At 46.3% G+C, this 13,001-nt stretch overlaps 1 protein-coding gene and 1 long non-coding RNA gene across 3 annotated transcripts in view; one reads left to right on the top strand and one right to left on the bottom strand.

The window, feature by feature from the left end:
- Nucleotides 1-8,398, bottom strand: part of C9H9orf43 (chromosome 9 C9orf43 homolog) — a 36,610-nt gene extending 28,212 nt beyond the window's left edge. For both annotated transcript variants that reach the window (XM_075324475.1, XM_075324476.1), the window contains exons 1-6: nucleotides 8,321-8,398; nucleotides 7,815-7,975; nucleotides 7,604-7,733; nucleotides 4,627-4,726; nucleotides 4,379-4,479; nucleotides 4,213-4,300 (exon numbers count right to left, since the gene is read on the bottom strand). In XM_075324475.1, the coding sequence (XP_075180590.1) occupies nucleotides 4,213-4,300; nucleotides 4,379-4,479; nucleotides 4,627-4,726; nucleotides 7,604-7,733; nucleotides 7,815-7,947 (552 nt within the window). In that variant the 5' untranslated portion in view covers nucleotides 7,948-7,975; nucleotides 8,321-8,398. The remainder of the gene's footprint in view (nucleotides 1-4,212; nucleotides 4,301-4,378; nucleotides 4,480-4,626; nucleotides 4,727-7,603; nucleotides 7,734-7,814; nucleotides 7,976-8,320) is intronic.
- Nucleotides 8,399-8,467: 69 nt separating this feature from the next.
- Nucleotides 8,468-9,417, top strand: LOC142251563 (uncharacterized). Its single transcript, XR_012725319.1, has 3 exons — nucleotides 8,468-8,630; nucleotides 8,769-8,849; nucleotides 9,331-9,417. It is a non-coding gene; the product is annotated as an uncharacterized LOC142251563 (long non-coding RNA).
- The last annotated feature ends 3,584 nt before the right edge of the window (nucleotides 9,418-13,001 follow it).

Here is a 13,001-nt window from a genome sequence, read left to right as displayed (position 1 = left end):
CAGTAGCCGAAGCGCTGCGCTCTTAAACGCCACGTGCGCACGGCCCCTGCACAGTCTCCATAGACTGTGCAGGGGACGCAGGACGCATGCAGTTACGCTGCACTACAAAGCGCAGCGTAACTGCATGTTTTTACGCGACGTGCGCACATAGCCTAATACTGCCCCTATGTACAAGAATATAGCTACTATAATACTGCCCCTATGTACAAGAATATAACTACTATAATACTGCTCCTATATACAAGAATAAAACTACTATAATACTGCCCCCTATGTACAAGCATATAACTACTATAATACTGCCCCTATGTACAAGAATATAACTACTATAATACTGCCCCCTATGTACAGGAATATAACTACTATAATACTGCACTATGTACAAGAATATAACTACTATAATACTGCCCCCTATGTACAAGAATATAACTACTATAATACTGCCCCTATGTACAAGAATATAACTACTATAATACTGCTCCTATATACAAGAATAAAACTACTATAATACTGCCCCCTATGTACAAGCATATAACTACTATAATACTGCCCCTATGTACAAGAATATAACTACTATAATACTGCCCCTATGTACAAGAATATAACTACTATAATACTGCCCCCTATGTACAGGAATATAACTACTATAATACTGCCCCTATGTACAAGAATATAACTACTATAATACTGCCCCCTATGTACAAGCATATAACTACTATAATACTGCCCCTATGTACAAGAATATAACTACTATAATACTGCCCCTATGTACAAGCATATAACTACTATAATACTGCCCCTATGTACAAGAATATAACTACTATAATACTGCCCCCTATGTACAAGCATATAACTACTATAATACTGCCCCTATGTACAAGAATATAACTACTATAATACTGCCCCTATGTACAAGAATATAACTACTATAATACTGCCCCCTATGTACAGGAATATAACTACTATAATACTGCCCCCTATGTACAAGAATATAACTACTATAATACTGCCCCTATGCACAAGAATATAACTACTATAATACTGCCCCTATGTACAAGAATATAACTACTATAATACTGCCCCCCTATGTACAAGAATATAACTACTATAATACTGCCCCTATGTACAAGAATATAACTACTATAATACTACCCCTATGTACAAGAATATAACTACTATAATACTGCCCCTATGTACAAGAATATAACTACTATAATACTGCCCCCCTATGTACAAGAATATAACTACTATAATACTGCCCCCCTATGTACAAGAATATAACTACTATAATACTGCCCCTATGTACAAGAATATAACTACTATAATACTGCCCCTATGTACAAGAATATAACTACTATAATACTGCCCCTATATACAAGAATATAACTACTATAATACTGCCCCTATATACAAGAATATAACTACTATAATACTGCCCCTATGTACAAGAATATAACTACTATAATACTGACCCAATATACAAGAATATAACTACTATAATACTGCCCCTATGTACAAGAATATAACTACTATAATACTGCTCCTATGTACAAGAATATAACTACTATAATACTGCTCCTATATACAAGAATATGACTACTATAATACTGCTCCTATGTACAAGAATATAACTAATATAATACTGACTCAATATACAAGAATATAACTACTATAATACTGCTCCTATATACAAGAATATAACTACTATAATACTGCCCCCTATGTACAAGAATATAACTACTATAATACTGACTCAATATACAAGAATATAACTACTATAATACTGCTCCTATATACAAGAATATAACTACTATAATACTGCTCCTATGTACAAGAATATATCTACTATAATACTGCCCCCTATGTACAAGAATATAACTACTATAATACTGCTCCTATATACAAGAATATAACTACTATAATACTGCCCCTATGTACAAGAATATAACTACTATAATACTGCCCCTATGTACAAGAATATAACTACTATAATACTGCCCCAATATACAAGAATATAACTACAATAATACTGCCCCTATGTACAAGAATATAACTACTATAATACTGACCCAATATACAAGAATATAACTACTATAATACTGACCCCTATGTACAAGAATATAACTACTATAATACTGCTCCTATGTACAAGAATATAACTACTATAATACTGCTCCTATATACAAGAATATAACTACTATAATACTGCTCCTATGTACAAGAATATAACTACTATAATACTGACTCAATATACAAGAATATAACTACTATAATACTGCACTATGTACAAGAATATAACTACTATAATACTGCCCCCTATGTACAAGAATATAACTACTATAATACTGCTCCTATGTACAAGAATATAACTACTATACTACTGCCCGCTATGTACAAGAATATAACTACTATAATACTGCTCCTATATACAAGAATATAACTCCTATAATACTGCCCCTATGTACAAGAATATAACTACTATAATACTGCCCCCTATGTACAAGAATATAACTACTATAATACTGACTCAATATACAAGAATATAACTACTATAATACTGCTCCTATATACAAGAATATAACTCCTATAATACTGCCCCTATGTACAAGAATATAACTACTATAATACTGCCCCCTATGTACAAGAATATAACTACTATAATACTGCTCCTATATACAAGAATATAACTACTATAATACTGCCCCCTATGTACAAGAATATAACTACTATAATACTGACTCAATATACAAGAATATAACTACTATAATACTGCTCCTATATACAAGAATATAACTCCTATAATACTGCCCCTATGTACAAGAATATAACTACTATAATACTGCCCCCTATGTACAAGAATATAACTACTATAATACTGCTCCTATATACAAGAATATAACTCCTATAATACTGCTCCTATATACAAGAATATAACTACTATAATACTGCTCCTATGTACAAGAATATAACTACTATAATACTGCTCCTATATACAAGAATATAACTACTATAATACTGCCCCCTATGTACAAGAATATAACTACTATAATACTGCCCCTATATACAAGAATATAACTACTATAATACTGATCCTATGTACAAGAATATAACTACTATAATACTGATCCTATATACAAGAATATAACTACTATAATACTGACTCAATATACAAGAATATAACTACTATAATACTGCACTATGTACAAGAATATAACTACTATAATACTGCCCCCTATGTACAAGAATATAACTACTATAATACTGCTCCTATGTACAAGAATATAACTACTATACTACTGCCCGCTATGTACAAGAATATAACTACTATAATACTGCTCCTATATACAAGAATATAACTCCTATAATACTGCCCCTATGTACAAGAATATAACTACTATAATACTGCCCCCTATGTACAAGAATATAACTACTATAATACTGACTCAATATACAAGAATATAACTACTATAATACTGCTCCTATATACAAGAATATAACTCCTATAATACTGCCCCTATGTACAAGAATATAACTACTATAATACTGCCCCCTATGTACAAGAATATAACTACTATAATACTGCTCCTATATACAAGAATATAACTACTATAATACTGCCCCCTATGTACAAGAATATAACTACTATAATACTGCCCCCTATGTACAAGAATATAACTACTATAATACTGCCCCAATATACAAGAATATAACTACTATAATACTGCCCCAATATACAAGAATATAACTACTATAATACTGCCTCCTATGTACAAGAATATAACTACTATAATACTGCCCCTATATACAAGAATATAACTACTATAATAATGCCCCCTATGTACAAGAATATAACTACTATAATACTGCCCCAATATACAAGAATATAACTACTATAATACTGCTCCTATGTACAAGAATATAACTACTATAATAATGCCCCCTATGTACAAGAATATAACTACTATAATACTGCCCCAATATACAAGAATATAACTACTATAATACTGCTCCTATGTACAAGAATATAACTACTATAATACTGCTCCTATATACAAGAATATAACTACTATAATACTGCCCCTATGTACAAGAATATAACTACTATAATACTGCCCCAATATACAAGAATATGACTGCTATAATAGTGCCCCTCTTTACACTGGTCTCTTCTGTTTCGCAGCTGGCTTTCCGTCGCAGTGTGTTGTCTCTTACCCGCTCTGGATTGGGCTTTTCTCTCTTGGCTCCTCCCGGTTGGTCGTTCAGTGTAAGATGTTTTATCCAAACTTTAAGAGGTTTTTCTCTAAAATCAAATGGAGAAATCTCTTTCCATCTCGGGGTGACTGCAGTGAATACCGCTCTATGGCGGTTGTATACAGACCTGTCCTCTGTTTTCGGGGGGTTGTGCTGGGGATTCGGCACCCACACAATGGTCACATCTCTGCTCCTTGTATCCTGAAAGGAGGGATGGAGAATCTTCACCTAAAAAACAGAATGCATTGTTGGTGGGATCCACTATGTATAGTGATACAGAATGTGATCTTGTCCCTGCATGTGATCCCTACATAGATTCCCAATTACTAGAGGGGAAGGGGACAGTCAGATGTAGAAGTGCCGCCATCTCTTCACCTTCTGAGGCCTCTGACAAGAGAGAGAAGATCCAGATCCCCGAGAAGGTGCGATGATCTCCTTGAAGGAGTTTACACCCGGAAAGAAGATTTTCTCCATACTGAGAACACAAAGACGGAAAACAGAAAGAGACACCGGTAAATATACGGAAAAGTATGAGGACGCACATTTTGCAGTACTGACTTCCATTGATGTCACCAAGCGCGACGCCGAGCCGCACATCACCAAGCACAATGCAGAGCCATACATCACCAAGCACAATGCCGAGCCGTACATCACCAAGCACAATGCCGAGCCGTACATCACCAAGCACAATGCTGAGCCGTACATCACCAAGCACAATGCTGAGCCGTACATCACCAAGCACAATGCTGAGCCATACATCACCAAGCACAATGCCGAGCCATACATCACCAAGCACAATGCTGAGCCGTACATCACCAAGCACAATGCCGAGCCATACATCACCAAGCACAATGCCGAGCCGTACATCACCAAGCACAATGCCGAGCCATACATCACCAAGCACAATGCTGAGCCGTACATCACCAAGCACAATGCCGAGCCGTACATCACCAAGCACAATGCTGAGCTGTACATCACCAAGCACAATGCCGAGCCATACATCACCAAGCACAATGCTGAGCCGTACATCACCAAGCACAATGCCGAGCCATACATCACCAAGCACAATGCTGAGCCGTACATCACCAAGCACAATGCCGAGCCATACATCACCAAGCACAATGCCGAGCCGTACATCACCAAGCACAATGCCGAGCCATACATCACCAAGCACAATGCTGAGCCGTACATCACCAAGCACAATGCCGAGCCGTACATCACCAAGCACAATGCCGAGCCATACATCACCAAGCACAATGCTGAGCCGTACATCAACAAGCACAATGCCGAGCCGTACATCACCAAGCACAATGCCGAGCCATACATCACCAAGCACAATGCCGAGCCATCATAACCAAGCACAATGCCGAGCCATACATCACCAAGCACAATGCTGAGCCGTACATCACCAAGCACAATGCCGAGCCATACATCACCAAGCACAATGCCGAGCCGTACATCACCAAGCACAATGCCGAGCCATACATCACCAAGCACAATGCTGAGCCGTACATCACCAAGCACAATGCCGAGCCGTACATCACCAAGCACAATGCCGAGCCATACATCACCAAGCACAATGCTGAGCCGTACATCAACAAGCACAATGCCGAGCCGTACATCACCAAGCACAATGCCGAGCCATACATCACCAAGCACAATGCCGAGCCATCATAACCAAGCACAATGCCGAGCCGTACATCACCGAGCACAATGCCAAGCCGTACATCACCAAGCACAATGCCGAGCCGTACATCACCAAGCACAATGCCGAGCCGTGCATCACCAAGCACAATGCGATCCGTACATCACCAAGCACAATGCCGAGCCGTACATCACCAAGCACAATGCCGAGCCGTACATCACCAAGCACAATGCCGAGCCATACATCACCAAGTACAATGCCGAGCCGTACATCACCAAGCACAATGCCGAGCCGTGCATCACCAAGCACAATGCCGAGCCGTACATCACCAAGCACAATGCCGAGCCATACATCACCAAGCACAATGCCGAGCCGTACATCACCAAGCTCAATGCCGAGCCATACATCACCAAGCACAATGCCGAGCCGTACATCACCAAGCACAATGCCGAGCCGTACATCACCGAGCACAATGCCGAGCCATACATCACCGAGCACAATGCCGAGCCGTGCATCACCAAGCACAATGCCGAGCCGTACATCACCAAGCACAATGCCGAGCCGTACATCACCAAGCACAATGCCGAGCCGTGCATCACCAAGCACAATGCCGAGCCGTGCATCACCAAGCACAATGCCGAGCCATACATCACCAAGCACAATGCCGAGCCGTACATCACCAAGCACAATGCCGAGCCATACATCACCAAGCACAATGCCGAGCCGTACATCACCAAGCACAATGCCGAGCCGTACATCACCAAGCACAATGCCGAGCCGTACATCACCAAGCACAATGCCGAGCCGTACATCACCAAGCACAATGCCGAGCCATACATCACCAAGCACAATGCCGAGCCGTACATCACCAAGCACAATGCCGAGCCGTACATAACCAAGCACAATGCAGAGCCGTGCATCACCAAGCACAATGCCGAACCATACATCACCAAGCACAATGCCGAGCCGTACATCACCAAGCACAATGCCGAGCCGTACATCACCAAGCACAATGCTGAGCCGTACATCAACAAGCACAATGCCGAGCCATACATCACCAAGCACAATGCCGAGCCATACATCACCAAGCACAATGCCGAGCCGTACATCACCAAGCACAATGCCGAGCCGTACATCACCAAGCACAATGCGGAGCCATATATTACCAAGCACAATGCCGAGCCATACATCACCAAGCACAATGCTTAGCCATAACATCACCGAGCACAATGCCGAGCCATACATCACCAAGCACAATGCCGAGCCGTACATCACCAAGCACAATGCCGAGCCATACATCACCAAGCACAATGCCGAGCCGTACATCACCAAGCACAATGCCGAGCCGTACATCACCAAGCACAATGCCGAGCCCATACATCACCAAGCACAATGCCGAGCCATACATCACCAAGCACAATGCCGAGCCATACATCACCAAGCACAATGCCGAGCCATACATCACCAAGCACAATGCCGAGCCATACATCACCAAGCACAATGCCGAGCCGTACATCACCAAGCACAATGCCGAGCCGTACATCACCAAGCACAATGCCGAGCCGTACATCACCAAGCACATCCTTTTCTGCATATTAATGCCTCTGGATGTAGGACGGGAGGACACAGGAGCCCCTGAAGATGGGGATGGGGGCATGTACTGGTGTATTCATACTGTAGAAGGACGAGTGCCGTTTCTGGACTCACCTGCTTCCGGCGGTGCTGGTCCAGGTGCTCGGTGTGTTGGGGGTGCCTCCTCTGGACCCCTCCATCGCTCCCCCATCTTGTAGGGTCCGGCTGCTCGGCAGGGTGCTCACACTCAGAATGGGGAGACCACCTGTGGAATAATCATTGGAGGAATGAGCACAGACAGATGCAGAGAACATAATGGCGGTGTCGGTGTATACTGTACCATCACCTCGGGGGGGTTGTCTGTTGGCTGGCGGGGGCGGCCGGAGTCGTGGGTTGCCCTGTTCGATCCTGCGCAGCGTCACCCAGCACTGCGGATGGGGACACACCGCCCTGTCACACACAGTCTCATCCAGCTCCATGTGTGGCGCTCATTATACGACCTCCAGCCTGAAACACACACACACAGCGCCACCATCAGCGCAGCCCCTGAGCCCGCACCATGGAGTGAAGGGGTTAAATAGAACAGGGCATTTAAAAACAAAAGAAAGTCATTGTTTCCTATAGCAACCAATCAGAAAACAGTTTTCATTTCACCAGAGCAGTATAAGACATGAAACGTGAACGCTGATTGGTTGCTTTCATCACAACAAAGTTTTTCATTTCTGGAAGTTGTTATAAAGCTTTATTGACACAAAACGCAGGACTACAAACCCCAGCAAGCTCCGGACAGATGACGCCCCCTCACTCTACACTAAGCACCCACCACTATCGCGATAATCATTAAACACTTACCGAGCCCTGGGCACCATGGCAACAGAAGACGCCACACGCCTGAAACGCGAGTTACACCCCACCTCTGTTGATTGGCTGTTCATTCCGAGGCGTGAAACGCATAACGTGACGTATCAATGAAACGCATCTCTAACCTTAGAGAGGCGTGGCCTGGAGAGCACGTGGTGTACGGAAGCTGCTTTGCTTCTCTTGGCGGGAACCGAATTATACTTGCACTGTGGAGACTACTGGTGAGGAACTACAACTCCCAGCATACAGAGCTCTGTCCATGCCGAGACTTGTAGCAGCGCCATAGCTGTGAGCAGTCAGAGTAAGTCTGGAGGTCATACTCCCTCCTGTACACGGGGTCACTGCAATGTAATGGGGGCAGGTCATAGGGGGAATAACCATGGCCTGAGACTAGGACTACAGCAGGAAAATATAAGTAACCTGTGGTGTCTTCCTGCAGAAATCAGCAGACAAGATGGCGGAGAGACCGGAGGACCTGAACCTGCCCAACGCTGTCATCACGCGGATCATTAAGGAATCCGTAAGTGGCGCCGCACCACCTTCAGCCGTGACCCTCCGCCGCCCCCGTGAGCCGTGACCCTCCGCCGCCCCCGTGAGCCGTGACCCTCTGCCGCCCCCATGAGCCGCGACCCTCCGCCGCCCCTATTAGCCACCAACCTCAGCCGCCCCTGTAAGCCATGACCCTCCGTCTCCCCCGTGAGCCTCCAACCTCCGCCGTCCCCGTGAGCCTCCAACCTCCGCCGTCCCCGTGAGCCTCCAACCTCCGCCGTCCCCGTGAGCCTCCAACCTCCGCCGTCCCCGTGAGCCTCCAACCTCCGCCGTCCCCGTGAGCCTCCAACCTCCGCCGTCCCCGTGAGCCTCCAACCTCCGCCGTCCCCGTGAGCCTCCAACCTCCGCCGTCCCCGTGAGCCTCCAACCTCCGCCGTCCCCTAGAGCCGCCAACCTCCACTACGACTCCCCGCACATTAATCTTTATATTCTGTTTTATTTTCACTCTTCAGCTCCCAGAAGGGGTTAACGTGTCGAAGGAAGCGCGCAGTGCCATCTCCCGGGCCGCCAGCGTCTTCGTGTTGTACGCCACATCCAGGTGAGCACGCCCGTCTGGTGATCATCATGCCACGAGCACAAATCCGCCCCCCCCCCTGCAGGGGCTGCGCCTGTGATCAGCCAGTGCCACCCATACAGCGGCTGTGATTAGAGAGAACTCCAATCCTGACATTCAACCGCTGAGATGCTGCAGTCTATGGCGAAGGTGGCATCTTCGAGTCCCGGTGCTGAGCAGGAGGCCCCTGGCGGTGTCTGCTCCGTTCCTGCGAGTCCCGGGGCTGAGCAGGAGGCCCCTGGCGGTGTCTGCTCCGTTCCTGCGAGTCCCGGGGCTGAGCAGGGGGCCCCTGGCGGTGTCTGCTCCGTTCCTGCGAGTCCCGGTGCTGAGCAGGAGGTTCCTGGCGGTGTCTGCTCCGTTCCTGCGAGTCCCGGTGCTGAGCAGGAGGCCCCTGGCGGTGTCTGCTCCGTTCCTGCGAGTCCCGGTGCTGAGCAGGAGGCCCCTGGCGGTGTCTGCTCCGTGCCCGTGAGTCCCGGTGCTGAGCAGGAGGCCCCTGGCGGTGTCTGCTCCGTGCCTGTGAGTCCCGGTGCTGAGCAGGAGGCCCCTGGCGGTGTCTGCTCCGTGTCTGTGAGTCCCGGTGCTGAGCAGGAGGCCCCTGGCGGTGTCTGCTCCGTGCCTGTGAGTCCCGGTGCTGAGCAGGAGGCCCCTGGCGGTGTCTGCTCCGTGCCTGCGAGTCCCGGTGCTGAGCAGGAGGCCCCTGGCGGTGTCTGCTCCGTGCCTGCGAGTCCCGGTGCTGAGCAGGAGGCCCCTGGCGGTGTCTGCTCCGTGCCTGCGAGTCCCGGTGCTGAGCAGGAGGCCCCTGGCGGTGTCTGCTCCGTGCCTGCGAGTCCCGGTGCTGAGCAGGAGGCCCCTGGCGGTGTCTGCTCCGTGCCTGCGAGTCCCGGTGCTGAGCAGGAGGCCCCTGGCGGTGTCTGCTCCGTGCCTGCGAGTCCCGGTGCTGAGCAGGAGGCCCCTGGCGGTGTCTGCTCCGTGCCTGCGAGTCCCGGTGCTGAGCAGGAGGCCCCTGGCGGTGTCTGCTCCCATCGCAGCAGGTAACGGGGACCAAACTGGGCTTCACTCATTGTCAACTATCAACTTCTCAGGCAACACGATCACTGGTCGCCATGGCAGCCAAGGATCTACTGAGAGTATAAATGTAGTATAACCGGGGGTGGGTGCATAGGTCGGATCCTATGCTTTAGTAAAATGTGCCTAATACCTGCCTCAGATTATTGCTTCAAGTAGTAATATTTTTATGTGGTCCTTGCAATCCCCCAAAAAAGGGGTCGACGTTTCGGTCACATTCAGACCTTCATCAGTGCTACAGAAATATATACACAGTGATCAATAATGTGCAAGAAAGGAGGAAATAATCATCGAGGTCTCATGTACAAAGAATTGTCAGGAAATCAAAGTATCATTTCCCTCCCTTTAAAAGGAACCTGTCGCCAGATTTTTTGTGTGTGAACTATGGCTTGCACCTTCAGCGTTCCTGTGCTGTGCTCTATAAAGGCATACAGTACAGACCAAAAGTTTGGACACACCTTCTCATTCAAAGAGTTTTCTTTATTTTCAGGACTCTGAAAATTGTAGATTCACATTGAAGGCATCAAAACTATGAATTAACACATGTGGAATGAAATACTTAAATTGTGAAACAACTGAAAATATGTCTTATATTCTAGATTCTTCAAAGTAGCCACCTTTTGCTTTGATTACTGCTTTGCACACTCTTGGCATTCTCTTGATGAGCTTCAAGAGGTCGTCACCGGAAATGGTTTTCCAACAGTCTTGAAGGAGTTCCCAGAGATGCTTAGCACTTGTTGGCCCTTTTGCCGTCACTCTGCGGTCCAGCTCACCCCAGACCATCTCGATTGGGTTCAGGTCTGGTGACTGTGGAGGCCAGGTCATCTGGCGTAGCACCCATCACTCTCCTTCTTAGTCAAATAGCCCTTACACAGCCTGGAGGTGTGTTTGAGGTCATTGTCCTGTTGAAAAATAAATGCTGGTCCAATTAAACGCAAGCCGGATGCAATAGCACGCCGCTGCAAGATGCTGTGGTAGCCATGCTGGTTCAGTATGCCTTCAATTTTGAATAAATCCCCAACAGTGTCACCAGCAAAGCCCCCCCCCCCCCCATCACACCTCCTCCTCCATGCTTCACGGTGGGAACCAGCCATGTAGAGTCCATCCGTTCACCTTTTCTACAAAGACACGGTGGTTGGATCCAAAGATCTCACATTTGGACTCATCAGACCAAAGCACAGATCTCCACTGGTCTAATGTCCATTCCTTGTGTTCTCTTCTGCTTGTTCCTGTCCTTAGCAGTGGTTTCCTAGCAGCTATTTTACCATGAAGGCTGCTGCACGAAGTCTCCTATTAACAGTTGTTCTAGAGATGAGAAGGTGTGTCCAAACTTTTGGTCTGTTCTGTATATTATCGCCCTGTACACCTTTATATTGTCCTGCGCTGTGTGTAAATCTGGAGGGTCCGGCGGCCGTCCTTGGTGCGGCGTCTGTCCTTTCTCTGATGAGGATGACACTTCCTGCTGCATGCACATGCACAGGCACCGGATTTCCCCCAGCTATGTGCATGAAGCAGGAAGTGTCATCCACATCAGAGGAATAGGACGGCGATCAGTAGCGGAGAGGAAGGATAGACGACGCACCAAGGATGGCCACCGGACCCTCCAGATTTATATACAGTGCGGGAGAATATAGAATATTTTCGGGGTGTACAGGGCGAGTCGGGGGGATAATATAGATTCTTATGGAATGTAGCACAGGAGCTGCAGAAGGTGCCGGTCATAGTTCACACATGAAAAATCGGGTGACGGTTTCTTTTTAACAAGGCGGATGAATGTGCGGTTTATTTTGCCAATATAGTGTAATAAAAGGCGATGCGTGAACGGGGGAAATTGGCGGTGATAATGCCGAAAAGGAGGAAGGAATAGTTAGAAAGTGGCAAGACAATGAACAAAGAGAGAAAAAAAGAAAAGAAACTGGGAAGAGAAGAGACCATAAGATGATAAAGTAATAGTGCGGAAGAAGAGAAAAAGGGGGAAAGAGAAAAAGGAAAAAATGCAAAAACGGTCAAGAGTTGTGGCAGCAGCGAAGTACATGTCATGAGACTGCAAGGGTTAATAAGACCGCCAGAGGATAAATAATGAGAACTGCACCGGATCACCGGAGGATAAATAATGAGAACCGCACCGGATCACCGGAGGATAAATAATGAGAACCGCACCAGATCACCAGAGGATAAATAATGAGAACCGCACCGGATCACCAGAGGATAAATTATGGGAATCGCACCGGATCACCGGAGGATAAATAATGAGAACCGCACAGGATCACCGGAGGATAAATAATGAGAACCGCACCAGATCACCAGAGGATAAATAATGAGAACCGCACCGGATCACCAGAGGATAAATTATGGGAACCGCACCGGATCACCGGAGGATAAATAATGAGAACCGCACCAGATCACCAGAGGATAAATAATGAGAACCGCACCGGATCACCAGAGGATAAATAATGAGAACCGCACCGGATCACCAGAGGATAAATAATGAGAACCGCACCGGAT

This window comes from Anomaloglossus baeobatrachus, chromosome 9 (assembly GCF_048569485.1).
Source record: "Anomaloglossus baeobatrachus isolate aAnoBae1 chromosome 9, aAnoBae1.hap1, whole genome shotgun sequence".
NCBI lineage: Eukaryota > Metazoa > Chordata > Amphibia > Anura > Aromobatidae > Anomaloglossus > Anomaloglossus baeobatrachus.
The sequence above is the reverse complement of the archived record's forward strand: the minus strand, read 5'-3'. Positions and strand labels throughout refer to the sequence as shown.